Source organism: Acanthopagrus latus, chromosome 2 (assembly GCF_904848185.1).
Source record: "Acanthopagrus latus isolate v.2019 chromosome 2, fAcaLat1.1, whole genome shotgun sequence".
NCBI classification, from domain to species: domain Eukaryota; kingdom Metazoa; phylum Chordata; class Actinopteri; order Spariformes; family Sparidae; genus Acanthopagrus; species Acanthopagrus latus.
Window position 1 is genome coordinate 11,340,602 of NC_051040.1, and position 26,448 is coordinate 11,367,049.

Below are 26,448 nucleotides of genomic sequence, written 5' to 3' on the forward strand. Positions count from 1 at the left end.
ATATATATATATCTTTTTTTTTTCTTTTTTTTTTTGGCTTCAAGTCTGTTTTCTTTTTTTCTGTCTTTTCTTTCTCTAAATTACATCTACAGTCCCTGTTAAGAAAACCAGAGTGTGGAAAATACTAAAAGCCAATACATAATCATCATACAACAACATCAGCAACCCCAACAACAATAATGGGTATGAGCGATGAGGACATGACTGGGTCAAAATAAAGTATTACATTTAATTTTTTCTCAAAACAGGTCGTTGTGACAACGTGATTTGCCAGCCTCAAAAAATACTACTACTAAAAAACTATATGTGTGTGTGTGTATGTGTGTGTGTGCATGTGTGTGTGTGTGTGTGTGTGTGTGTGTGTGTGTGTGTGTGTGTGTGTGTGTGTGTGTGTGTGTGTGTGTGTGTGTGTGCATTCTGTATATTTACTCTAACTCATGAAGGTGTTATTTTTGGTGATGTCACAACTATTGTATCTGGGCGGTCCCCTCAGCTTCATGTATGCGAACAACATCAGAAAAATCCACTGCGACCTGAAATATCTGTGTTGTTTGTGTGTGACCAGAAGGTTAGACACAGACATATATTCAACCATTAATATAATTAACATACGTGAGCAGAGGATCTCCTTCAGTTATGGGAGTGCCAGCTGCAAAGTTTCTTATGTTTCTTTTTCTCATTTGGGGCAAACCTGGTTTAACTGCTGCTCTGGATAACTGTGTTTTCTTGGGGGAACAGGATGAAAACAGTCTGTATGAAGATGGAGATGTAGTTATTGGGGGCTTATTCCCTCTACACTACAGCCCTGTGTCTTCTCTTCCAACATACAAAACTAAACCATCTCCTAACACGTATAAATAGTAAGTGACTATTCAAGTATGATATTAATTGACTTGTGTGGAACACAGCATATTACATTTTCTTCATGGTGTGGTAGTATTGTTATATATTTGTGTTGTGAGAATGATTCTGATTTTCACTTCTGTACAGTTTCAATTCTCGAGCTTTGCGCTGGATGCAGACAATGACTTTTGCAATCAAAGAGATCAACCAGCGCAGTGACCTCTTACCACAGCTTAAGCTGGGTTTCCACATCCTTGACAGTTCTGATGACATACCTGTGTCTCTGAGAGCATCTTTGCTGTTGGTGAATGGCCAGCCAGAGAGAGGCAACAGAGCTGAAATAATGAACATAGACAAAGTTCAAAAAAGAAACACTGGTTCTAATTTGGGCTGTTCTGCCATACAAAGGACTGTGTCCCCAGTAATCATAGGAGATGCTGCCTCTGGAGTGTCTATGGCTCTGCTAAGAAGCCTGGGTTCTTTCCATATACCCCTGGTGAGACTAACTGACTGTATGAGCATTTTTTTTGTTAAAATGTAAACAGTAAATGCGTTTTTGCCATTTGAGATCAGTCACAACCAGTTTCTTCATGTTAATGAGGAAGTTTAACATTGCAAATCATTGTTTTCCTGAGAAGTGTTTCACCAAATGTCAAAACACCAATTTTAACTTTCATTTCATCTTTCATTTTCAGATGATGAAATGGTCTCAATCCATCGATGAACACTTAATCCTTTGATTTATTTGAAAAATTCAGAATCAGCAAAATTTGTACAGGGATAAAGTAATTGTTACTACTTTCTTTGGACTTTGAACTTTAAAGTGCATTGTTTGTAAATGCACCAATGTTAAGCTTAAGGTACAAAAAAAGGGCAAAATTATGTTTTCAGGTTTTTATAAAACTTTTCAAATGTGCATTGTTGAAAATCACCTCATGACTGCCTTCAATACTTAGTGTGGGTGAAATTCTGCATCACTGATTGCTTGAAAAGTAGTATTGTTCTGTGAAATTTGATTCTTGTTCAACAGCCTTTTCAGTGAGCCAAATGGCGCAGAGTGTTAACTATTGTTTGCTATAATAACAGGTGAGCTATTTTGCATCCTGCAGCTGTCTGAGCAACCAAAAGAACTTCCCCACATTCATGCGTACAATGCCAAGTGACGCATTCCAGGTCAGAGCCCTGGCCCGTCTGGTTAGTTATTTTGGCTGGACCTGGGTGGGAGTCATTGGTCTGGAATCTGATTATGCCCGCTTTGCCATCCAGCTCTTTCTGCAAGAGTCAGCACAATATGGTGTGTGTGCTGCCTACACACACCTCTACCCTGTAGTCCTGACACAGCAGGCTCTAGATGAGCTACTGGATGTTATTCAGGTACCAATCAGTCAACATCAATTTTTCGTAAATGCAGGAGGTAGACGTAATGACACGGACACCGTCAAAAAGTTGTTAAACGAAAATGTTGATTAATTCAAGCACATCTGAGGCCATGTATGTTTGTGCATTCCACAAGAAAAAAATCATATGTGTGACAAAAATCCTAAAAAATCATAGTTTATTGTTTTCTTTAATTGAAAGTATAACTTTAATGTACTTTATTTACAAATTAAAAGTTTGAAAATGCATGTCACTAAAAATCACTTGCTGTTTAGGGAACATCCTCTGCTGCTTCAGCTTTGAATGATGGTCTTCATACTAAAATAATAAATTAAAACAACTTCATCAACAAGACTTCATTTGAAGCATGTCAGGCTGATTAATTGGACTGCATTATTCCGTAATGTGTTGTAGTTATTTAAATCATTTGCATTCATTTATATTCACAACCCCTTCCTTTTTTATGAAAATTTCGTCACTGCAATATTTTAAAGTGCTATGATCAATATGACTAGAAGTGGGGGAGCCCCAACGCACAATTTCTTTCAATAAACAGTGTAAGTTTAATTGCATATTTACTATATTTACATTTTCACTCTTTAGATGGCATCCTCAAAGGTCATCATTAACTTTTGTAGTGATTCAGAGATGAAGGGTATTCTGGCAGAGATCCGACGTCGGAACATAACCGGTCTGCAGTGGATCGCCAGTGAAGCTTGGGCCACTGCCAAATCACTCTGGGACAAGTTTGGAGATCTCCTGACAGGAACACTTGGATTTGCCATCCGGAGAGCTGATGTGATTCCAGGGCTGAAACAACACCTCACTAGTCTCAGACCATCACATATTCATGAATCAGCTTTCTTGGCAGAATACTGGGAAGAGTTGTTTAACTGTCGACTGAACGGGTCAGTGAATAGCCACTCACATGGGGGTGACAACTACCAAGACCGACTGCCATGTAAAGGGACAGAGGACTTAAATGATGTTTACTCTCCGTATGCTGATGTGACACAGCTAAGAGTGTCTTATAATGTCTACAAGGCTGTGTATCTGGTTGCACATGCCTTGCAAGATATGAGTAACTGCATAGTTGGCCAGGGACCTTTTCTTAATGGCACCTGTGCAGACCCACAGAAATTTAAACCTTGGCAGGTGAGATTAGTTGTATGTCAAATGTTGTTTTTTAAGAAAAACAATACATTGAGAAAGAAGTAATCCTTGTTTTGCTCCCTCCCTCAGCTAATCTATTACATGAAGCATGCTAACTTCTCCGCAGTGGGGGCGAAAGTAAGCTTTGACCAAAATGGTGACCCAATTGCATATTATGATCTCTTGAACTGGCAAAGGAGGCCTGATGGGTCATTACATTTGGTAAAAGTTGGTTTCTATGATGCCTCTTTGCCTGCTGAACGCAGCCTGGTCATAAATGGGTCAGTGATTCAGTGGCCTGATGGGAAGCAGGTGTGTTTAGAGTAAACAGGCTTGAGACCATACTTACCTCTCAGACTATTACGTAGACCACTGGTATGTTGTTATCAGTGGTGCTACATATTGATAACAGCATTTCCTTTGCCTTTGAAATTCCTTAAAATTCCATTAATTATTCATCATAGTTCATGGAATTGTGATCAGTTTTAGTTTTAATAAAGCTCTTATAGATCAGATTACGTTTGATTTACATACTTTTCTCCTGTTATCTGGATCTGAAAGAGGCAGTAGAGAGCACTATTGTATATCAAAGCAGATACACTGGTGAATGTGAATTGAAGTTTCTTTCTGAGTGGTTGAATCTTTCCTCTCAGGGTTTCCGGTCTGTATGCAGTGAAAGCTGTCCTCCAGGTTCCCGCATTGTGAGGAGAAAAGGGGAACCGATCTGCTGTTTTGATTGTGTCACCTGTGCAGAGGGAGAGGTCAGCAATAGGACTGGTGTGTTATGTCTCGTCTTCTATCAGACTTTCCCCTAATATACACAGATCAGCAACAACATTAAAAATCCTGCCAAGTGAAATGATTAACTTTCATTAGATTGTTACAATGCAGTGTTGTGTAGTTAAACCTTTTGTCCTGGCATTAATGTGGATGGCACTTGCCACGCACATTGTTGAAGGCAAAATTCAACCTGTCATGGTAACTTCAGTCCCGAATGGCAATGCACCTTGACACACCACCAAAACTGATAAGGAATGGCCCCAGGAAAACATGTCAAAGAGCTTAAGGCATCAACCTGCTCTTCATAATACCCAGTTCCCAATCCAGTTGAACATCTGAAGGCCATTCCAGAGCCAGTCTGATCCATGGCAGCCTCAACTCGTAACCCAATGGACACTGGTGCCAGACACTACAGGACACTCCTGGAGGTTCTGCTTCCTTGTGTCAATGGCTCAGAGACTAATCCACAGCGGAGCCTCCACTAATTGGTCTTGTTCAGGTAAATGCCACAGATGCTTGATCTGACCATGAAGGGGTGGACCTGGTCTGCACCAGTGTTTGGGTAGGTGCTGCATGTCGAGAGAATCCACATGAATGCCAGGACTCAAGTTTTCTAAGCAGAAGATTGCATTATTACAATAGGATCAAAGCTATTCACAGTACCTGACAGTTGTTTTAACGTTGTGGCTGATTGATTAATGTATATTGAACTGACTGTATCTAAACTTGGCTTCTCTAAACACTCTTGTCTGCCCATCTTCAGATTCTTTAGAGTGTATACGCTGCTCAGAGGACACATGGCCCAATGAAAACAGAGAGCTCTGCATCCCAAAGACTATTGAGTTTCTGTCTTACCACGACTTAATGGGTATTGTGCTATGTGTTGTATCCGTCTTAGGGGCGTGTATGTCCCTCTCCATCCTTGCCATATTCTTTACATGCAAAGACACACCACTAGTTCGGGCCAACAACATGGAATTGAGCTTCCTCCTGTTGGTGTTTCTTGCTGTATGTTTTCTTGTCGGCCTGTTGTTCATTGGTGAGCCATCAGACTGGCTTTGTCGCATTAGGTACCCAGCATTTGGAATTAGTTTTGCCCTCTGCATCTCATGCCTCCTAGCCAAGACAGCAGTTGTCCTAATGGCGTTTAAGTCCACACTTCCAGGAAGTAATGCCATGAAGTGGTTTGGACCCAATCAGCAGAGAACCAGTGCACTTTTAGGAACGTCTGTTCAGGTAGAAACACTTTTTATAGGTTTTTTTGATGGTGTCAATTGCAAATGAAAATTCTGCCTTTTGTTTCCACTCAGGTAATAATCTCTCTCATCTGGCTGGTCACCCATCCGCCTCATGCCAACAGCAACACAAATTACCACAGTGCTACAATCATCATTGAGTGTGTTCCTGGTTCAGAGGTTGGCTTCTGGTGTGTTCTTGGATATATTGGGATCCTGGCCTGTATGTGCTTCCTAATGGCTTTTTTGGCTCGCAAGCTGCCAGATAACTTCAATGAGGCAAAGTTTATCACCTTCAGCATGCTGATATTCTTTGCAGTGTGGATTACTTTTATCCCTGTTTATGTGAGCTCAGCTGGGAAATACACAGTGGCTGTCCATATTTTTGCTATTCTAGCCTCAGCCTTTGGTCTCCTCTTTTGCATTTTTGCCCCAAAGTGCTATATCATAATACTGAAACCAGAAAAAAACAGCAAGAAAAACATCATGAAAAGATGAAAATGAGTATGTTACATCCATCAATAAAGAATGTATTGCTACGTAAAAGGAAGTCATTTAAATTAAATATATTAACGTTGTCATATTAAAGAACTATAATGGAAATATGGTAGAGCAAATAATTAATTAATTAAATGGGTCATTCCACACCAACATACCTAGGCCTCTCAGGTCAACTTTTGTTTTTCTTTAAAAAGTAGTGTATATAGGACTTTCCTACATGGGAATCAGAGGGCCACCTCACAGTATTACAGAAAGAATGGGACATGATCTGAAAACAACAATAGACAATGACAAGCTCCCCCTCCTGGAGGGAATTCAGTTGGAAGAATGTGACTCCATTCTTCAGCACTCTGAGACCAGATTTTGTATAACTGATCCACCATTAGAAAGGTCATACCCTCTAAATTTAAAAGGATTTTCCCCTTTCCCAAGAGCAGACGTGTTTGTTTTTGCATGGGCACATTAATCTAAACTAAAAAAAAAACAAAGATGTAGTGTACAGACATGCATGTTCTACAAGCAGGAGTGGGTATGGTGTGTCTATATGTGAATACGTATCTATACACGAGTACTATAGGTAAACTGACTGAGCCGTTGAGATAAGTAGGGGTATGGTATTGTGTCTATTTATGTATATTATATTAATGTTGATTCTGCTATCTTATTTAACACTCAGATTCTCCCTATGTCATGTGTTGTATGCCCAGTTGGCGCATGTATGTTGTTTTGTAAAAGAAAATAAAAAAGTAAAAGGACAAACAAACAAACAAACAAAATAATCTTATGAAAATTGTATATTAAATGAATGATATATTGCAACATATCTCAGTTGTACTTCAAATACATTTGAAGTTGTACATTTGGACTCTTTGAGCCATCACTGGGGCAATATACTGTAGATTCAGATAACCAGGGTCACATTCTTGTTCCTCCAGTGTCTGACCCTGACTATATCTCACACAAGAGATGAACTGGCACTATGACAGACCATACTCTAATTTCTGTGTCTCAGTTCAGGGTCTGCATCCTGTGGGGGCCAAAGTCACGACACCATGTAAAGGCTGTCCCAATTCAAAGGCTCCTTCAAATGCAGCCCGCAAATGCGGCCTTCTTTTCCCTCTTTTTGGAGGATACATTTTTATTAACCTTTGCAGCTTCATGTATCCCAAGATTCTTTGCGCCCCCAAAAAATAAATATAGAAAGATGAAAATGGCAACCTCAAGTGGCGCAGACGTCACATTTAAATGTAAGTATTAGGTTTATACTCGGTTTTACTCATTTGAACATCCAATGCCAAATATGTTAAACTTCAAGGACTTTAAAACTTCAAAATGTCTGTTAAAATATGTTGGTAATGCTTAGCTTGATGCCTTTGGAAGTAAAGCCTTAAAAGCCTTCACTTTCAAATGTTCGACTTTCAGAAGTTGACTCGTATCGTGACTGTTGAGATGTTATAGACTGTTATTTACTTCAGGTACATAAATGTACCAAGATGAACTGATTTAGAATAAGCTGTGATCCCTGCTTTATTTCCAGACTGTAAAAAGTCTAGTTAAATGTTTGAATGGAGAGCTAAGTTTATGATTGTCCTCATGATGATTTTATTTTTGCTATATTAGAACCCTTTTGTCTGTTGACATAACACAACATGTTTTTTTATATTCAATTTTGTTTTAGGGAGCAAACAGAGAACATTTGTTCACAGGCACGGGCGAAACATTCCGCCACGGCTGGATGGAAGTAAGGCAGTAATACATGATAAAATAGCCCTCGGGGTCTAGTCTCCACTGTCCACCACATCGTCCATAAACTGGGTTTGCAGGTTTTACTCAATCGATAACTGCCATGTCATTTTTTTTTTTTTTTTTAAGAAAGAGGCAAGAATTATAATTTCATAATATAATTATAATAATACTTAAATCTGCAAGCAGCGATTAACGGGCCCTCATAGTCCACGTGCATCGGGGCATGCCGCGTACCATTGCCTGAATATTGTGTACACATCTCTTAACTGTCCGTGTTTGGCACAGTGCAGGAAAGGGTTAAATGTAATTTCCTGTGTCCAACATGTGGCGCTGTGACTATGGCTGTGTATTGGCCTATGTTTTCAGGGCTGGACTCTTATCAAACATGTGAAGTTTGATCCAGATATGAATGAGGAAGTTGTTCCTTTATGATGTGGTGTCCTGCTCCTGCCAGTATTAAATAATGTATGCTGAAGTCAGAAGAACTCTCTGCAATCTAAATAAAAAGAAAATGGCCTACAGGCGAAAAATCTGTCAAACAAATCTGGGGTCAGTTGTGTTTGGATTATTGATTGGTAGTGATGCTGTCGGAGGATGCGCTCATCTTTTAGTTGAATGTCATCTTGTACTGTATGATATGGAGGAAAAAACCTATAAATGACATGTAAATAGGATGTATGTCTGAATTCCTGTGCCCAGTAGGTGGTGTTATGGATATGACACATTACTGATGCATGGAGGTATTCAGGGAGACATTGTATACTTGTGTGATGAATTGGGTGTACATGGGAATTTGTCTGTTGAAGTTATAAGGACTTGATGCTTTATGGCGAAGCATGAAAATGGACCTCACCATGACACCCACCATGTTTGACGTAGGCAAAAGCTTTTGATAAATTTTCATGCTCAAGGTCTGATGATGATACTGAGTGAATTGGAAGTCTGTGGTGTTCAATTTGCAGGGGGAGTTGGTTAAAGTACGAGGCATGGAAATGGATCAAAATGGGAGTGAAATGAGAAATTTGAATGAAAGTGGCCGACTTCTTATTGGATTGAACGTTCGGTACCCAAAGTTTTGACACGTGCATATAGGATGTCATTCATGTATGTGCTTGTAGGAGGCGGGGCTTGGATTTTTAATATTCCAGGGGGAGCTATAAAGTCTAATGGTAACACCTTTTGTCAGTTATCATCAGGAGGGCATTAGCAATAATTGTACCAAGTTTTGTGTTAATCCGACCTACCAATGTGGAGATATAAAATCCTTCAATTTAACAAGTGCCACCTCGTGGTAATCGGCCAAAATTTTGCACAGAGCCTCAGGGGCTCATGGGGAAGGATTAACCTGAGTTTCATGTTATTTGAACGCAGCAATGTGGAGATATGCAACACTTCTTGTTTGGAGGAAGTTGCAGGAAGTTGTGACTGAATAATTTGAATATTGTTTGAAATATCAAAATTACTGTTATATAAATAACCGTTTGTCAGGAGAGTTCACAGATGCTGTGTGCAAAGTTTAGTGCAAATCGGTGAAATGGCCTGGGAGGAGGGAGTTCAGGAGTGTGTGTGTGTGCGTGTGTGTGTGTGTGTGTGTGTGTGTGTGTGTGTGTGTGTGTGTGTGTGTGTGTGTGTGTGTGTGTGTGTGTGTGTGTGTGTGTGTGTGTGTGTGCGTGTGTGTGTGTGTTTTAGTGCTGTATATTTACTCTAACCCATGAAGGTGTTATTTTTGGTGATGTCACAACTTTTATAACTGGGCGGTCCCCTCAGCTCTAACTATGCAAACTACACTAGAAAAATCCACTGCAACCTGAAATATCAGTATACTTTGTATTTGACCAGAAATGGTAGATATGTTGATATATTCAACCATCAAAAATATTTAACATAAGTGAGCAGAAGGTTTCCTTCCAATAAGTTATGGGAGTGCGAGCTGCAAAGTTTCTTATGTTTCTTTTTCTCATTTGGGGCAAACCTGGTGTAACTGCTGCTCTGGATAACTGTGTTTTCTTGGGGGAAACGGAGATAAATGGTCTGTATGAAGACGGAGATATTGTACTTGGGGGCTTATTCCCTCTACACTACAGCCCTGTGTCTTCTCTTCCAACATACAAAACTAAACCAACTCCTAACACGTATAAATAGTAAGTGACCATTCAAGTATGATAGTAATTGGCTCGTGTGGAACACAGCATATTATGTTTTCTCGAATTTGCATTTATGGTATTGTAATATTGTTATATATTTGTGTTGTGAGAATGATTCTGATTTTCACTTCTGTACAGTTTCAATTCTCGAACTTTACGCTGGATGCAGACAATGACTTTTGCAATCAAAGAGATCAACCAGCGCAGTGACCTCTTACCACAGCTTAAGCTGGGTTTCCACATCCTTGACAGTGCTGCTTACATTCCTGAGGCTCTGAGAGCATCTTTGCTGTTGGTGAATGGCCAGCCAGAGAAAGGCTACAGAGCTGAAATCGTGAACATAAACAGAGGTCAAAAAAGTAACACCAGTTCTAATTTAGGCTGTTCTGACATACACAAGACAGTGTCCTCAGTAATCATAGGGGGTGCTGCCTCTGGAGTTTCTATGGCTCTGCTACGAAGCCTTGGTTCTTTCCATATCCCAATGGTGAGACTACCTGACTGTATGAGCAGTTTTGTTGTGAAAATGTAAACTGTAAATGTGTTTTTGCCATTTGAGATCATTCATGATAAGTTTCACCTCATGTTAATGAGGAGCAATACATTTGCAAACCATTGCTATCCTGTGAAAAAAGTTTCTCTCCAAATGTCAAAAGACCAATTTCAGCTATCTTTTTCAGATGAAGACATATAATAGATAAAGATAGAGAGATAAAATAATTGTTGCTGCTTTGTTGACTTTGAACTATAGAGTGCATTGTTTGTAAATGTGCCACTGTTAAGCTTATGGTATCAAATATAACAAAATTATGTTTTCATGTTTGTTATAAAACTTTCCAAATGTGCATTGTTGAAAATCACCTAAATCCCCCCAGGATTACCTTAAATTCTGCACCACTGAATGCTTCAAAGGTGGTATTGTTCTGTGAAATGTAATGCTTGTTCAACAACCTTTTCAGTGAGCCTAATGGTGCAAAAGGTTAACTATCGTTTGCTATGATACCAGGTGAGCTATTTTGCATCCTGCAGCTGTCTGAGCAACCAAAAGGACTTCCCTACATTCATGCGCACAATGCCAAGTGACGCGTTCCAGGTCAGAGCCCTGGCCCGTTTGGTTAGTTATTTTGGCTGGACCTGGGTGGGAGTCATTGGTCTGGAATCTGATTATGCCCGCTTCGCCATCCAGCTCTTTCTGCAAGAGTCAGAGCAATATGGTGTGTGTGCTGCCTACACACACTTCTACCCTGTAGTCCTGAATCAGCAGGCTCTAGATGAGCTACTGGATGTTATTCAGGTACCAGTCGGTCAACATCAATTTTTCATAAATGCAGGAGGTAGACATAATGACATGCACACCGTCAAATGTTGTTAAATGAAAGTGTTGATTAATACAAGCACATCTGCGGCTATTTGTGTATTCTATAAGTATAGAACAATAATCTTATGCATGACCAGAATCCTAATAATCATAGTTTGTAGTTTGTTTTATTGAAAATATAGGGGCTCTATTCACAAAAAAGTACATTAAAGTTTGATAATGCATGTCACTAAATATAGATTCTGGTTTAAGGAAAATCCTCTGCAGTTTTAACATTGATTAAGGGTTTGGATTGTATAGATGTACATAAAAAACAAAACACAAAAAAAGCTGCTAATAAAACCTGTATCTAAAGCATGCCAGGCTGATTAATTAGACTGCATTATTATATAGTAGAATGTTGTGGTTATTTAATTAATCTGCATTTATTCAAATTTGCAACACCTTCTTTTTTATGGACCTAAACCACTGCAGTATTTTTAAGTGCTATGACTAATATCATTAGAAGTAGAGGAGCCCCAACACACAATCTCTTTCTTAAAACAGTTTAGAAATAATCAAATGTTGACTATATGTAAAATTTCACTCTTTAGATGGCATCCTCAAAGGTCATCATCAACTTTTGTAGTGATTCAGAGATGAAGGGTATTCTGACAGAGATCCGACGTCGGAACATAACTGGTCTGCAGTGGATCGCCAGTGAAGCTTGGGCGTCTGCCAGATTACTAGCAGAAAACTTTGGAGATCTCCTGACAGGAACACTTGGATTTGCCATCCAGAGAGCTGATGTGATTCCAGGGCTGAAACAACACCTCACTAGTCTCAGACCATCACATATTCATGAATCAGCTTTCTTGGCAGAATACTGGGAAGAGTTGTTTAACTGTCGACTGAACGGGTCAGTGAATAGCCACTCACATGGGGGTGACAACTACCAAGACCGACTGCCATGTAAAGCGACAGAGGACTTAAATGATGTTTACTCTCCGTATGCTGATGTGACACAGCTAAGAGTGTCTTATAATGTCTACAAGGCTGTGTATCTGGTTGCACATGCCTTGCAAGATATGAGTAAGTGCATAGTTGGCCGGGGACCTTTTCTTAATGGCACTTGTGCAGACCCAAAGAAATTTAAACCTTGGCAGGTGAGACTGATTGTATGTTAAACATTGTTTTTAAGAAAAACAATAAATTGAAATAGAAGTAAACTGTATTTTGCTCCCTCCCGCAGCTAATCTATTACATGAAGCATGCTAATTTCTCAGCACTGGGTGCGAAAGTCAGCTTTGACGAATATGGTGACCCAATTGCATATTATGATCTCTTGAACTGGCAAAGCAGGCCTGATGGGTCATTACATTTGGTAAAAGTTGGTTTCTATGATGCCTCTTTGCCTGCTGAACGCAGCCTGGTCATAAATGACTCAGTGATTCAGTGGCCTGATGGGAAGCAGGTTTGTTACTGTAAATTGGCTTGTCAATTGTGCTTACCTCTTAGACTATTACGTAGACCACTAGTATGTTGTTATTAGTTAAATGTTGATAAAAGTGTTTCCCTTGCACTTCCCTCCAATTATATTAATTATTCATCATAGTTCATGGAATTGTTTTACATACTTTACACATTTCACCTGGATCTGAAAGAGTCCATAGAGACTACAATTGCATAACAAAGTGGATACGCTTGTAAATATCATCTGAAATCAGTGCCTTATTGACTGTCTTAATCCTTCCTCTCAGGGTTTCCAGTCTGTATGCAGTGAAAGCTGTCCTCCAGGTTCCCGAATCGCAAGGAGAAAAGGGGAACCGATCTGCTGTTTTGATTGTGTCGCCTGTGCAGAGGGAGAAGTCAGCAATAAGACTGGTGTGTTATGGCTTGTCTTTTATCAGACTTCCACCTAATATACCACCTAATATAACATTAAAACCCCTGCCAGGTGAAGTGATTAAATTTCATCATTTTGTTACAATGCAGTGTTGTGTAGTGACTTTTTGTCCTGGCATTCATGTGAATGCCACTTGCCACACACAACATTGCAGGCAGAGTTTAATCTGTCATGGCATCTTCAGTCCCCAGTGGCAATCCACCCTGACACACCACAAAAACTGTTGGGGAATGGCCCCAGGAAAACATGTCAAAGAGCTTAAGGTATCAACCTGCTCTTCATAATCCCAAGACCCCAGTCCAACCAAACATCCATAGGTCATGCGAAGAGCCTGATCCATGGTGGCCCGGCCTCATAACTGGACTCAAATTATGCACTGTCAAACACTGATAAACTGGTGCCAGACACTACAGGACACTCACAGAGGTCCTGCCTCCTTGCATCAACAGGTTCAGAGACAAGTCTAATCCATTGTTTTGTTCAGGTAAATGCCACAGATGCTTGACTGGATTATCATTTGGTAAAATTGGAGGCCAGGTTGATGCTTTCAGCGCTTTGTCTGATTCCTCAGGCCATTTCTGAGCAGTTTTTTGGTGTTGCAATGCACATTGTCTCATTGGTTGGCCACTGCCATCAAGGGTTACAATTACCATGAAGGGGTGGACCTGGTCTGCACAAGATTTACTTGCAGAAAATTGTGATGTCACAAGATGATCAAGGCTATTCACATCACCTGACAGTTGTTTTAATGTTGTGGCTGATTGATTAATGTATATTGAACTGATTGTATCTAAACGTGGCTCTTGTCTGCCCATCTTCAGACTCTTTAGAGTGTATACGCTGCTCAGAGGACACATGGCCCAATGAAAACAGAGAACTCTGCATCCCAAAGACTATTGAGTTTCTGTCTTACCACGACTTAATGGGTATTATGCTATGTGTTGTATCTGTCTTAGGGGCTTGTATGTCCCTCTCCATCCTGGCCATATTCTTTACATGCAAAGACACACCACTTGTTCGGGCCAACAACATGGAATTGAGCTTCCTCCTGTTGGTGTTTCTTGCTGTATGTTTTCTTGTCGGCCTGTTGTTCATTGGTGAGCCATCAGACTGGCTTTGTCGCATTAGGTACCCAGCATTTGGAATTAGTTTTGCCCTCTGCATCTCATGCCTCCTAGCCAAGACAGCAGTTGTCCTAATGGCTTTTAAGTCCACACTGCCAGGAAGTAATACCATGAAGTGGTTTGGACCCAGCCAGCAGAGAACCAGCACACTTTTAGGAACGTCTATTCAGGTAAAAACACTTTCAATGGGTTTTTTTCAATGGTATCAATTGAAAATGAAAATTCTGCCTTTTGTTTCCACTCAGGTAATAATCTCTCTCATCTGGCTACTCACCAGTCCGCCTCATGCCAACAGCAACACAAATTACCACAGTGCTACAATCATCATTGAGTGTGTTCCTGGTTCAGAGGTTGGCTTCTGGTGTGTTCTTGGATACATTGGGATCCTGGCTTGTATGTGCTTTCTAATGGCTTTTTTGGCTCGGAGGCTGCCAGATAACTTCAATGAGGCAAAGTTTATCACCTTCAGCATGCTGATATTCTTTGCAGTGTGGATTACTTTTATCCCTGTTTATGTGAGCTCAGCCGGGAAATACACAGTGGCTGTCCATATTTTTGCTATTCTAGCCTCAGCCTTTGGTCTCCTCTTTTGCATTTTTGCCCCAAAGTGCTATGTCATAATTCTGAAACCTGAAAAAAACAGCAAGAAAAACATAATGAAAAGATGAACATGAATACATTTCATCTGTCAATAAAGAATGTATTTCGATGTAACAATATATCAATGTAGTCATAAATAATATAAAGCAAATAGATAAATAGATAAATAAATTACATGGGTCATTCCATACCAACTGAGGCCCTCCCAGTTCGTATTTGGTGTTTCCTTTAAATAGAATCTTGTGATTTTTTTTATTTTTTTTTATTTATTTTTTTTTTAAATAAATGATACATTGCAAAATCATATATCTGTACTTCAGATACTTTTGAAGTTATACATGTGGATCCTTTGAGCTATCATCAGGGCAATAAATTCCCAGACAACCAAAGTCACATTTGTTTCATCCGATGTCATTTTCTTTACAAAATATGAATCTTTGTCCCTAAGCTCAATACTCATATATTACTTCAGAATTTCAAACTTGTCTGAAGAAATACCTGACATCATGGCTTTTTCTTTAAGGCTTATTCTAATTGAGCAGGGCTCCATGACCTCAGTATCACATCAAACTTCTAATGATGAAATTAATTATGATTGAACACTTTAAATAGTTCTAGTTATATTGCAGTCCATTTTGCAATATTCCATGGGTAATGAAGTTCATATGGTTTGATCAGATGTTGCTATGTTTATTATTCATTAGAATAGATAACTATTAGAACATCTCTTGAACTTCTGATCAAGGTTTTTGATCACACGTAATGTAAACTTGAATGAATGCATTTCAGTCAGTTACCCAATGAGGATTTTTCTTCATTACATGGATAATGATGTTTTACTCAGGTGGTAGTTGTCAGAATTATTTGTATAAATTAAGCAGAGTACCTTCTTGATCCTATGTTTGAAGGAAGGTAAAGGTATATCACCAGTATACTGAAAGTTTCTTTTAAATTGAATATTACAAAAAGGGAAAAAAAGTCTTAACCATGGTTGAAACAGGTTTTGCTTTGTGTATTATTTCAGTGTGAAATGTGTTCATTACAGTACATGATCATTACAAAATATTATTCAGGGACAGACATTTTTTTTTTTTATGATAATGATGAATGCAGTTTCTATCAACAAAAAACAATGAAGTGACATTGTGATACTATAAAAGATAATCGAGAAAAAAAAATCAAAAGGTAAAAAAAAGTGAATAATATGTAAATAAGTGTGCCAATAGCAACAATAAGTGTATCATTTTAAACAGTTGAAATAGTAATTTGATTGGAAAATGATGACTTTGTATGTGTGTCAAATGTATGTGTGCAAGTCTCACCACAAATACAACCAACCAATATTAATATCACACTGTTTTTTTTCTGTATATGGCCAGGAGCTAGGACTCGGTAGTTCATAACACCCTCGTGCAAAAAACAAAATATTTTCTCATTAGATAATAATCAAGGTGTGATGATATGTATCAGTTCTAAGTAACAATAGCACAATCCTTTAAAATTAATTGATCAAATTTTTTTGTTCACAGTTTTTCCCATGACATGTTTCTTGGTATTTTTCTCTGGCTTGATCAATATTATGAAACATTTAGGGGCAAAAATGCTAAGAAATAAACCAATTGCTGAAGACAAAATTGCAAATATTTCAACAGCTACAGTGAACTTTCCAGGTGAGCTGATATATGCTGGGATAAAAGTAATCCAAACAGTGCAGAATATCAGCATGCTGAATGTTATAAATTTGGCTTCATTAAAATTATCAGGCAATTTTCTTCCGAGAAATGCCAGGACCAAACATATTATTGCAAGGATTCCTATATACCCCAGAACTGCATAGAAAGCAGCTTCAGAGCCTGTGTTACATTCTAAAATGATCTTCTTATTGCTGTATTTGAAAACCATGTCTGGGGAAGGAGGTTTCAAGGTGAGCCACAACACACATATAACTATCTGAATCAAAGTGCAGATACAAATTATGATCCTTTGCTGTGCAGGACCAAACTGTCCTGCAACTTTGTTGCCAGGAATTGTGGCTTTGAAAGCTGTAACAACAACAATTGTTTTCCCCAAAACACAGGAAATGCAAAGCGCAAATGTCACACCAAAAGCTGTGTGGCGCAGCATGCATGTCCAGACTGTAGGTCTGCCGAGGAAAGTGAGGGGACAGAGAAAACACAGAAAAAGTGAAAACAGAAGGAAACAGCTGAGCTCCGAGTTGCTGGCCTTGATCACAGGAGTTTCTCTGTAATGAAGAAATACCATCATTGTGGCCAGAGTCAGGGAGGCCCCTAGCAGGGACACAATTGTGATAACTATTCCCATCGGCTCGTGATATGTTAGGAACTCAATCGTTTTAGGAATGCACTTATCTTTACTTTCATTAGACCAGTATTCCTGTGGACAGGGTGTGCAGTCAGCTGAACCTGTTGAACATGAAGGGAAAGCTCAGTGATCAGTGTCTGACCTTCTGAGATAAATATGTGCTGTTGAGACATGGAAATTAAATTGACTACACTTAAAGTAACACTGACAATAATTGTTTAACATGTATGTAAGGACTAAATACATGCCATGATTTTGGATCAACTATGTTTTCTAAATGTGGCATACATGTTTCTTATACCTGTTGAGTTGGCTATAGTTCCATCAGCACATGTGATGCAGTCAAAACAGCAGGTGGGTTTTCCCTTTATTTGAGCTTTTCTGGTTCCTGCTGGACAAACATTAGAGCACACCGATGTCGGAACCTGAGACAAAAAAAATGTAAAAATGTAGCAATTGTGCTATATTCAGTTAATCTTACACCCAAACAGGACACAGGGCTAAATGTCTACAAGCTAATCATGTGGAAAAAAATCCTCCACAATTACCATTTTCCCTGTTCTCCATACAATTTCTTCCTCCTGAATGCTGAGTCTATGATTGCCATTAACATCAGAGGCAAAATGACCCAGTGTGACATGTTGCACTTGCCCATCTATCAGCTGCCAGTTAATAATATCATAAGAAGCAGGAGGGTCACCATTGACATCAAAAAACACATTATGACCAAACTGATCCCTGAAATTCACCCTTTGTAGTTGATCAGTGACCTGAACAAAAGAAACACACCATGTTTCTTCAGGATCAGTGTTAGTTAAAAAAAAAATAATAATAAATAAAAAATACCATACAACCTGATGTGTTGGGGATTTCTCACCTGTTTGGGCTGGATTTCAGATGTGTTCAAACATGACCTCACCATCTTTTCTCTTTCGCTTTATACACATTATAGGACACTCTGAGATCCATGACATTGAAGAACGCATCTTGGAAATTAGTTATTGTCTCATTGCCCATACATATTTCATTTGTTGCATCAGTGCTTTTGTTTTCCTCTTGTGAAACAGGTCTACAGCCGACCATGATCTCCCAAAAATCCCTCACAAAGGCTGCGCTTGGATCAGTATAAGGGCTAATGCCTGTTAGAAATGGTTTTAGATTTGGAATAGCCATTTTCTGAACGACAAATCCTAGGGCTCCACCAAAAGCTTGATAGATCTCAGGCGTAGAGGATTGGATTCCTGTTATCCAGGCCTCACTGCCAATCCACTGAATTCCTGTAATGTTCTGTTTCACAACCTCTTTCATCAAAGGATAAAAGTCACCCTCTGGGACAAAAGCCAGGATGACTCTGACAGTTGACTTCTCGATCATTTCCACAACATCCAGAATCTTATCCTTGGAGTATGTACGTAGAACTGTCCCAACAAATGCAACACAAACCCCCAGCTTTTTAACCTCCTGAATAAAAGCTAGGATCCCATTTCGCCCATAATCATTGTCTGACTGTATGGCCCCAATCCACTGCCAACCAAAACGCTTGACAAGTGCTGCCAAAGCTTTTGCCTGGAAGTAGTCACTGGGGATTGTCCGAAAAAATGAAGGATATTTGGCTCTGTCACTCAGGCAGGCACATGTTGAGAAGTAACTTACCTGAAAAGAGAACACCAAAAGAAGTCTGTAAAGAAAGCCTTAAAAGTAGCACTATAAAGCAGAAAATATCACAGAACAATGATGAGTATAACCTCTAGTTAAGCTCTTACTATTGGCACTTGAAATGGTCCGAGACTTCCAGCCACTGCTAAAGACTGAGATGATCCTCCTTCAGCTATCAGGGCAGATATAGCTGGAGGACAAGGGGAAGTCAAACCTATCTCCTCTGGTCTACTAGCCAGTGTTAGTGCAGCACGTACAGCATTGAGTTAAGGATCCTATAGCCAATAGATATGTTTGGCAAGACGACAGGATCATTGTTGATTTCTTCAATTGCAAAAATCATCACCTGTGTCCACCGAAAAGCTCTCACGTAAAATCTAAAAAGATTGTGTTTATTTAAAACAGGGTGTAAGATTACAAAGCCTAAGCTCTACATATATAAACATGATAAAAGAAAAAAAACAGATACATTACCCCGTACACTGAACTTGGGTCGGCTCAGTCTCAAACGTCCAAATTGCACTTAAATCCTTTTTCGAAACTGGGAAAATCCCCCCAATCATTATATCTCCCTGCTTGAACAAACTTGGCATGTTGAATCGACCCAGCAATTCACAGCCTGACACTGTGTTCAGGCAGAGAACAAACAGAGATAAGTTAATAGCTCTCTGCAGCTCATGCATGTTTGCTAGGCATTTTTTTTAGAAGCAATTAGGATACAGCTCTTAAATAACTGTACACATACGGGTACACATGTTGTTTTCGTTGAAAGGGTGAATTATTTCCCACAGTGCACATAGACCTAAGGTAGGTAGACAAGGGATGGGCTAAGGAATGTGCTTCCCTTCTTGAAAAAGAAAAACAAAAAAATAAAGCACTGCTGTAAATGTATCGCAATCCTGGTGCTTCTTGCCACTGACATTCAATTGAATAGCAAGTAACCTCAGAAATAAAAAAAAGCAAGGGAAAAAAGACTAAATAAGAACAAAAAAAACAAAAAAAACAAAAAAAACATGCACATTACTTTTTTTTTTTTTTTTTTTTTTTTTTTTTTTTGATGTGGAGATGACTGGAATTATTTCAATCACAGATTATCTTCCTAGATAAAACCAAAGAAGTGAATATACACCTGTGTCCATCCATTTTTGCTCCGAAGTGCTATATAGTAAGTCTGAAACCCAAAAGAAAACAGCAAAGATAACATGTCGAAAAGATTAACATCCAAGTACATTACATCTGTTGATGAAGACATCATATGTGTAAGTAAGCAATCTGAATTAAATTTGTATTTGTGTTGTTGGATTAAAGATTCATTCTGGAGTTTCCATAAAGCAAAAACCTTCTTTAAATATGTAATTCCATACTGACTCACCTTGGCCATTCCAGCTCATCTCATGGATTTTCTTGAAAAAAAAAAAAAAACACGTTAAAATTTCAAAATTATTCATGGGAAGTTACAAAATCCTAACTGTGCTTAAAATATATATATATTTTTCTATTAATTTCTAGTCCTTTTTTTGCATAAAAGGAAGCACATTCCTCAACCCATCCCTTTTCTACCCATCTAAGATCCCCATGCCCTGTGGGAAATATATCGCAAATGTTTCCTGAACATTTGAAAACCCCAAAGGATAATTTGCAACACATCAATTTAGAGAGTTGTTGAAGAATGCTCACAGTATTCAAATCACTAACGATGAATCATATATTACCTACTAAAGGACGTCCATGTATCACAAGTGTTTCCCAAGTAATCACATAGGATTCAGATAACTCCATAACTTGAACATGAGTATTTGCATTAGATTTGCATTTTTTATTTGTATGTGTTTCACATGTAATCCCATAGGTTTTACATGGGTATTTATATGGGTTTCACATGCTGTCCTGTGGGTTTCAAATCCAATCCCATGGATTTCACATGTAATCACATAGGTTTCAGATGTAATCACATAGCTTTAGCATGGAGGTTAAGGTGGTCTTCACATATTGCACCATGAAAATGTTCCAAAACAATGTTTCCCATGTGCAAAGCACATGTTTCAACTGTTTAAAGCACATTTACCTAATCCACATATTTCACGTGTAATTTTAAAATATTTTCACCTTTCCCATGTGCAAAATCACATAAACACATTATCATGTGTAACTACATATATTTTTGCAGATGGGAACATGGGGAATTTACATTTTTGTCTCTGTAGGGGAATTCAATTCAATCCAGTTGAAACCTTGATGTTTTAAATACATATTATATATATATATATATATATATATATATATATATATATATATATATATATATATATATATATATATATATATATATATTTTTTTTTTTTTTTTTTTTTTTTTTTTTTTTTTTTGCATTTTCTGGCTTTATTGACAGGACAGCTGGAGAGTGTGACAGGAAACAGGAAACAGGGTAAGAGAGGAGGAGTGACATGGAGCAAAGGGACCCGGGTCAGGAGTCAAACCCCGATCCGCTGCAGAGCCTCGGCACATGGGTCGTGCGCTACCAACCAAGCTAAGCGGCACCCCCAATGTTTTAAATATTTAACGTGCAAGTTTTTATTTTGTTTGTTTGATTTACATTTCATATATATAATATATATTTGATACCTATTGAGCCTGTTTTTCATTGGGTTCACCAAATCTCTAGTTACAGACTGTAATGGCTTGGTTTGTTGCACAATAATTAATGTCAAAATAATAATATTTGTTCCTAAGAACAATGAACCTTTGTTATTTCAGAATTTCAAACTTATCTGAGGGCATTTCTGACCTCAACAACTCAGTCAATGTTGGCAGTCTGTTCTAGTTAGTTTTTTTTTTTTTTTTTTTTTTTTTTGTCACCCAAACATTTCACTATCAAATCAAACTGCTCAATGATTGAATTCATTTTGATTGCACACTCTAACTACCTCTGGTTATACTGCAATCCATTTAGCTACCTTCTGTCGTAAATTTAGGCCTGAAATTTATAGGGGTTGATCAGAAATTACTAACTTACTAAATACCTTTAAGAGGACAACTCTTTATAATAACATGATAATGATAATACCTGGATGATGATGGGATTTAATTTGAAGGGAAAATGTTCACATATGAATGGACGTTTTTTTTAAATAAAAAACACAAATATTCTCAGATCCAGTTGTTTGATTTTATTCATATCAACAAATATACTTAAAAGAAAACAAACAAGTTATTATACCAAACAATTCTAATGGTAAGTTATCAATTTATATATGCTAAATATAATATACATTTAATTATTTGAAGTGTGCCCCCCAAACATAACCAACTCATTTTCTTGTCACATTTTTTTCTGTACACGGCCTAATTAACAGCGACGGCTTAGATTTTTCACAACACCGTTATGCATACAGTAATAAGTATGTTATGAAATATCAAGTAATAATTTCCATCTATGGTTTTCAACTAGAGTAGAGTATATCTTGTGCATCTTATTGTCACATAATGATGTTTACAACATTTATTCATTGTCAAGCTTGGAGATACAACTCTGAATGATTTACAATTCCCCAAAATGTGCTATTCTCATGTACTAGTACACAGTATATTATTTAATATTTAATTTAGTTTTAGATAAAAATAGTACAATCTCATTTTAACATTATGGGATCATATTTTTTTGTTCACAGTTTTTCCCATGACATGTTTCTTAGTGTTTTTCTCTGGCTTGATCAATATTATGAAACATTTAAGTGCAAAAATGCTGAGTAATAAACCAAACGCTGATGACAAAATTGCAAATATTTCAACAGCTACAGTGAACTTTCCAGGGGAGCTGACATATGCTGGGATAAAAGTAATCCAGACAGCGCAGAATATCAGCATGCTGAATGTTATAAATTTGGCTTCATTAAAATTATCAGGCAATTTTCTTCCTAGAAATGCCAAGATCAAACATATTATTGCAAGGATTCCTATGTACCCCAGAACTGCATAGAAAGCAGCTTCAGAGCCTGTGTTACATTCTAAAATGATCTTCTTATTGCTGTATTTGAAAACCATGTCTGGGAAAGGAGGTTTCAAGGTGAGCCACAACACACATATAACTATCTGAATCAAAGTGCAGAAGCAAACTATGATCCTTTGCTGTGCGGGACCAAACTTTCCTGCAACTTTGTTGCCAGGAATTGTGGCTTTGAAAGCTGTAACAACAACAATTGTTTTTCCCAAAACACAGGAAATGCAAAGCGCAAATGTCACACCAAAAGCTGTGTGGCGCAGCATGCATGTCCAGACTGTAGGTCTGCCGAGGAAAGTGAGGGGACAGAGAAAACACAGAAAAAGTGAAAACAAAAGGAAACAGCTGAGTTCAGAGTTGCTGGCCTTGATCACAGGAGTTTCTCTGTAGTGAAGAAATACCATCATTGTGGCCAGAGTCAGGGAGGCCCCTAGCAGGGACACAATTGTGATAACTATTCCCATCGGCTCGTGATATGTTAGGAACTCAATCGTTTTAGGAATGCACTTATCTTTACTTTCATTGGACCAGTATTCCTGTGGACAGGGTGTACAGTCAGCTGAACCTGTTGAACATGAAGGGAAAGCTCAGTGATCAGTGTCTGACCTTCTGAGATAAATATGGGCTGTTGAGACATGGAAATTAAATTGTCTACACTTTAAGTAACACTGACAATAATTGTTTAACATGTATGTAAGGACTAAATACATGCCATGATATTGGATCAACTATGTTTTCTAAATGTGGCATACATGCTTCTTATACCTGTTGAGTTGGCTATACTTCCATCAGCACATGTGATGCAGTCAAAGCAGCAGGTGGGTTTTCCCTTTATTTGAGCTTTTCTGGTTCCTACTGGACAAACATTCGAGCACACCGATGTCGGAACCTGAGACAAAAAAAATATAAGAATGTAACAATTGTACTATATTCAGTTAATCTTCCATCCAAACAGGACACAGGGCTAAACGTCTACAAGCTAATTGTGTGGAAAAAAATCCTCCACAATTACCATTGTTCCTGTCCTCCACACAATTTCTTCCTCCTGAATGCTGAGACTATAATTGCCATTAACATCAGAGGCAAAATGACCCAGTGTGACATGTTGCACTTGCCCTTCTATCAGCTGCCAGTTAATAATATCATAAGAAGCAGGAGGGTCACCATTGACATCAAAAAACACATCATGACCAAACTGATCCCTGAAATTCACCCTTTGTAGTTGACCAGTGACCTGAACAAAAGAAACACACCATGTTTCTTTTGTATCAGTGTTAGATGAAAAAAAAAATAATTTTGACATATTTTGTTTATTAACATACAACCTGAGGTATTAGAGATTTCTCACCAGTTTGGGCTGAATTTCAGATGTTTTCAAACATGGCCTCACCATCTTTTCTCCAACTGGCTGGCAGAATAACAGCTGATGGAGGGCATGTGCAATGGCATAAACTCCTTTGAACACATTATAGGACACTCTGAGATCCATGACATTGTAGAACGCATCTTGGAAATTCATTATTGTTTCATTGCCTGTGCATATTTTGTTTGTTGCCCCAGTGCTTGTTTTTTCCTCATGAGAAACAGGTCTACAGCCGACCATGAACTCCCAAAAATCCCTCACAAAGGCTGCATTTGGATCAGTATAAGGGCTGATGCCTGTAAGAAATGGTTTTAAATTTGGAATAGCCATTTTCTGTACAACAAATCCTAGGGCTCCACCAAAAGTTTGGTACATTTCAGGCGTAGAAGGTCGAGGAGCCGTAATCCAGGCCTCACTGCCAATCCACTGAATTCCTGTAATGTTCTGTTTCACAACCTCTTTCATCAAAGGATAAAAGTCACCCTCTGGAACAAAAGCTAGGATGACTCTGACAGTTGATTTCTTGATCATTTCCACAACATCCAGAATCTTTTCCTCAGAGTATGTTCGTAGAATTTTCCCAACAAATGCGACACAAACCCCCAGCTTTTTAACCTCTTTAGTAAATGCCAGGATCCCATTTCGCCCATAATCATTGTCTGACTGTATGGCCCCAATCCACTGCCAACCAAAACGCTTGACAAGTGCTGCCAAAGCTTTTGCCTGGAAGTAGTCGCTGGGGATTGTCCGAAAAAATGAAGGATATTTGGCTCTGTCACTCAGGCAGGCACATGTTGAGAAGTAACTTACCTGAAAAGAGAACACCAAAAGAAGTCTGAAAAGAAAGCCTTAAAACTAGCACTATAAAGCAGAAAATATCACAGAACAATGATGAGTATAACCTCTAATTATTCTCTTACTATTGGCACTCGAAATGGTCCGAGGGTTCCAGCCACTGCTATAGACTGCGATGATCCTGACTCTGCTATCAGGGCAGATATAGCTGGAGGACAAGAGGAAGTCAAATCTATCTCCTCTGGTCTACTAGCCAGTGTTAGTGCAGCACGTACAGCATTTGTAGGAGATGAGCAAGAGCTAAGGATCTTATAGCCAATAGATATGTTTGGCAGGACAGCAGGATTATTGTTGATTTCCTCAATTGCAAAAATCATCACCTGGGTCCACCGAAAAGCTCTCATGTAAAATCTAAAAAAAAATTTGTTGATTTGAAACGGGCTGTAAAACTAGAAATCTGCAGCTGTACATGTAAAGACAAGATAAAGGAAAAAGCAGATACATTACCCTGTGCACTTCACTCGAGTCGGCTCACTCTCAAACGTCCAAGTTGCACTTAAATCCTCTTTGAAAACTGGGAAAATCCCCCCAATCATAATGTCTCCCTGCTTGAACAAACTTGGCATATTAAATCTACCCAGCAGTTCACAGCCTGACACTGTGTTCAGATTGAGCACAAACAGAGATAAGATGATAGCTCTCTGCAGATCCTCCATGTTTACTGGGCATTTTTTTAAGAAGTGATCAGGCCACAGGTCTTAAATAACTGTACAGCTACAGGCACACATGCTCTCTTCACGAAACAGTGACGTATTTCCCAGAAGGCATGGAAATCTAAGATAGGTAGACAAGGGATGGGCTAAGGAAAGATGGGATATGTATGTTCTTGTTTCTATGAGGGCATTCATTTCACTTCAGATGTAACTTTGATTGTTTAAATGTTTATATGTGCAAGTTTTTATTTTTTTTTTTATCTTATTTTGTGTTTTTTTTTTTTTAAATTTACATTTATATAAATATTTGATATCTATTAAGCTTGCATTTCATTGAGTTCAGCACACCTCTAGTTGCAGCTTGTAATGGCTTGGTTTGTTGCATAATAATTAATGTCAAAATAATAATCTAAGTTCTTAAGAAAAATACACATATATTATTTAAGAATTTCAAACTCATCTGACATATATTGTGACATCATCAACTCAGTCAAAATATGAAAATTAACTTTTTCATTCATGTCGACAGTCTGTTCCAGTTATGTCACATTAAAATTAGGGTAAATCAAGTAGCGCTCGAACATTTTACTATCAAATCAAACTGCTTAATGATTGAATTAACTTCTGGTTATACTGCAATCCATTTAGCAACCTTCTGTTGTAACTTTAGGCCTGAAATTCATAGAGGTTGATCAGAAATTGTTAACTTACTAAATACCTTTTTAGAGAACAACCCTTAATAATAACATGATAATGATAATACCTTGATGATGGTGGGATTTAATTTGGGGGGGAAATGTTTACATATGAAAGCAAGTTTTTTTAAATGAAAAACACAGAAACTCACAGATCCAGTTGTTTGATTTTATTTATATTGACAAATGAATTTAAAACAAA

The 26,448-nt window shown here is 38.3% G+C and overlaps 3 protein-coding genes and 1 pseudogene across 3 annotated transcripts; 2 read left to right on the forward strand and 2 right to left on the reverse strand.

Annotated features, from left to right (window-relative positions):
* Positions 1-636: 636 nt before the first annotated feature.
* LOC119008352 (extracellular calcium-sensing receptor-like) lies at positions 637-5,885 on the forward strand. The gene is made up of 8 exons (XM_037078511.1): positions 637-860; positions 991-1,339; positions 1,930-2,217; positions 2,824-3,375; positions 3,463-3,684; positions 4,026-4,149; positions 4,916-5,388; positions 5,463-5,885. Exons 1-8 carry the CDS (start codon positions 637-639, stop codon positions 5,883-5,885), a joined length of 2,655 nt encoding a protein of 884 aa, XP_036934406.1.
* A 3,666-nt stretch (positions 5,886-9,551) lies between these two features.
* LOC119008356 (extracellular calcium-sensing receptor-like) lies at positions 9,552-14,773 on the forward strand. The gene is made up of 8 exons (XM_037078527.1): positions 9,552-9,775; positions 9,917-10,265; positions 10,785-11,072; positions 11,690-12,241; positions 12,328-12,549; positions 12,836-12,959; positions 13,803-14,275; positions 14,351-14,773. The coding sequence occupies exons 1-8, from the start codon at positions 9,552-9,554 to the stop codon at positions 14,771-14,773; spliced, it is 2,655 nt and encodes an 884-aa protein (XP_036934422.1).
* A 1,441-nt stretch (positions 14,774-16,214) lies between these two features.
* LOC119008359 lies at positions 16,215-19,246 on the reverse strand (annotated as a pseudogene).
* A 3,085-nt stretch (positions 19,247-22,331) lies between these two features.
* LOC119008365 (extracellular calcium-sensing receptor-like) lies at positions 22,332-25,434 on the reverse strand. Its single transcript, XM_037078552.1, has 6 exons — positions 25,346-25,434; positions 24,964-25,249; positions 24,281-24,853; positions 23,792-23,914; positions 23,446-23,569; positions 22,332-23,239 (listed from the first exon to the last, which is right to left on the reverse strand). Exons 1-6 carry the CDS (start codon positions 25,432-25,434, stop codon positions 22,332-22,334), a joined length of 2,103 nt encoding a protein of 700 aa, XP_036934447.1.
* Positions 25,435-26,448: the final 1,014 nt, after the last annotated feature.

What these genes read in the sequence shown, in the direction of transcription:
- LOC119008365 (XM_037078552.1), bottom strand. Translation starts at nt 25,434, where the DNA reads ATGATTGGGGGGATTTTCCCAGTTTTCAAAGAGGATTTAAGTGCAACT. An exon ending in ACTCGAGTGAAGTGCACAGG is followed by an intron (nt 25,250 to 25,345) that starts GTAATGTATCTG and finishes ATTTTTTTTTAG; the next exon opens with ATTTTACATGAGAGCTTTTC. An exon ending in GACCATTTCGAGTGCCAATA is followed by an intron (nt 24,854 to 24,963) that starts GTAAGAGAATAA and finishes TTCTCTTTTCAG; the next exon opens with GTAAGTTACTTCTCAACATG.
- LOC119008356 (XM_037078527.1), top strand. Translation starts at nt 9,552, where the DNA reads ATGGGAGTGCGAGCTGCAAAGTTTCTTATGTTTCTTTTTCTCATTTGG. An exon ending in AGAAATTTAAACCTTGGCAG is followed by an intron (nt 12,242 to 12,327) that starts GTGAGACTGATT and finishes TCCCTCCCGCAG; the next exon opens with CTAATCTATTACATGAAGCA. An exon ending in TTTTAGGAACGTCTATTCAG is followed by an intron (nt 14,276 to 14,350) that starts GTAAAAACACTT and finishes GTTTCCACTCAG; the next exon opens with GTAATAATCTCTCTCATCTG.
- LOC119008352 (XM_037078511.1), top strand. Translation starts at nt 637, where the DNA reads ATGGGAGTGCCAGCTGCAAAGTTTCTTATGTTTCTTTTTCTCATTTGG. An exon ending in GTTCTTTCCATATACCCCTG is followed by an intron (nt 1,340 to 1,929) that starts GTGAGACTAACT and finishes CTATAATAACAG; the next exon opens with GTGAGCTATTTTGCATCCTG. An exon ending in TTTTAGGAACGTCTGTTCAG is followed by an intron (nt 5,389 to 5,462) that starts GTAGAAACACTT and finishes GTTTCCACTCAG; the next exon opens with GTAATAATCTCTCTCATCTG.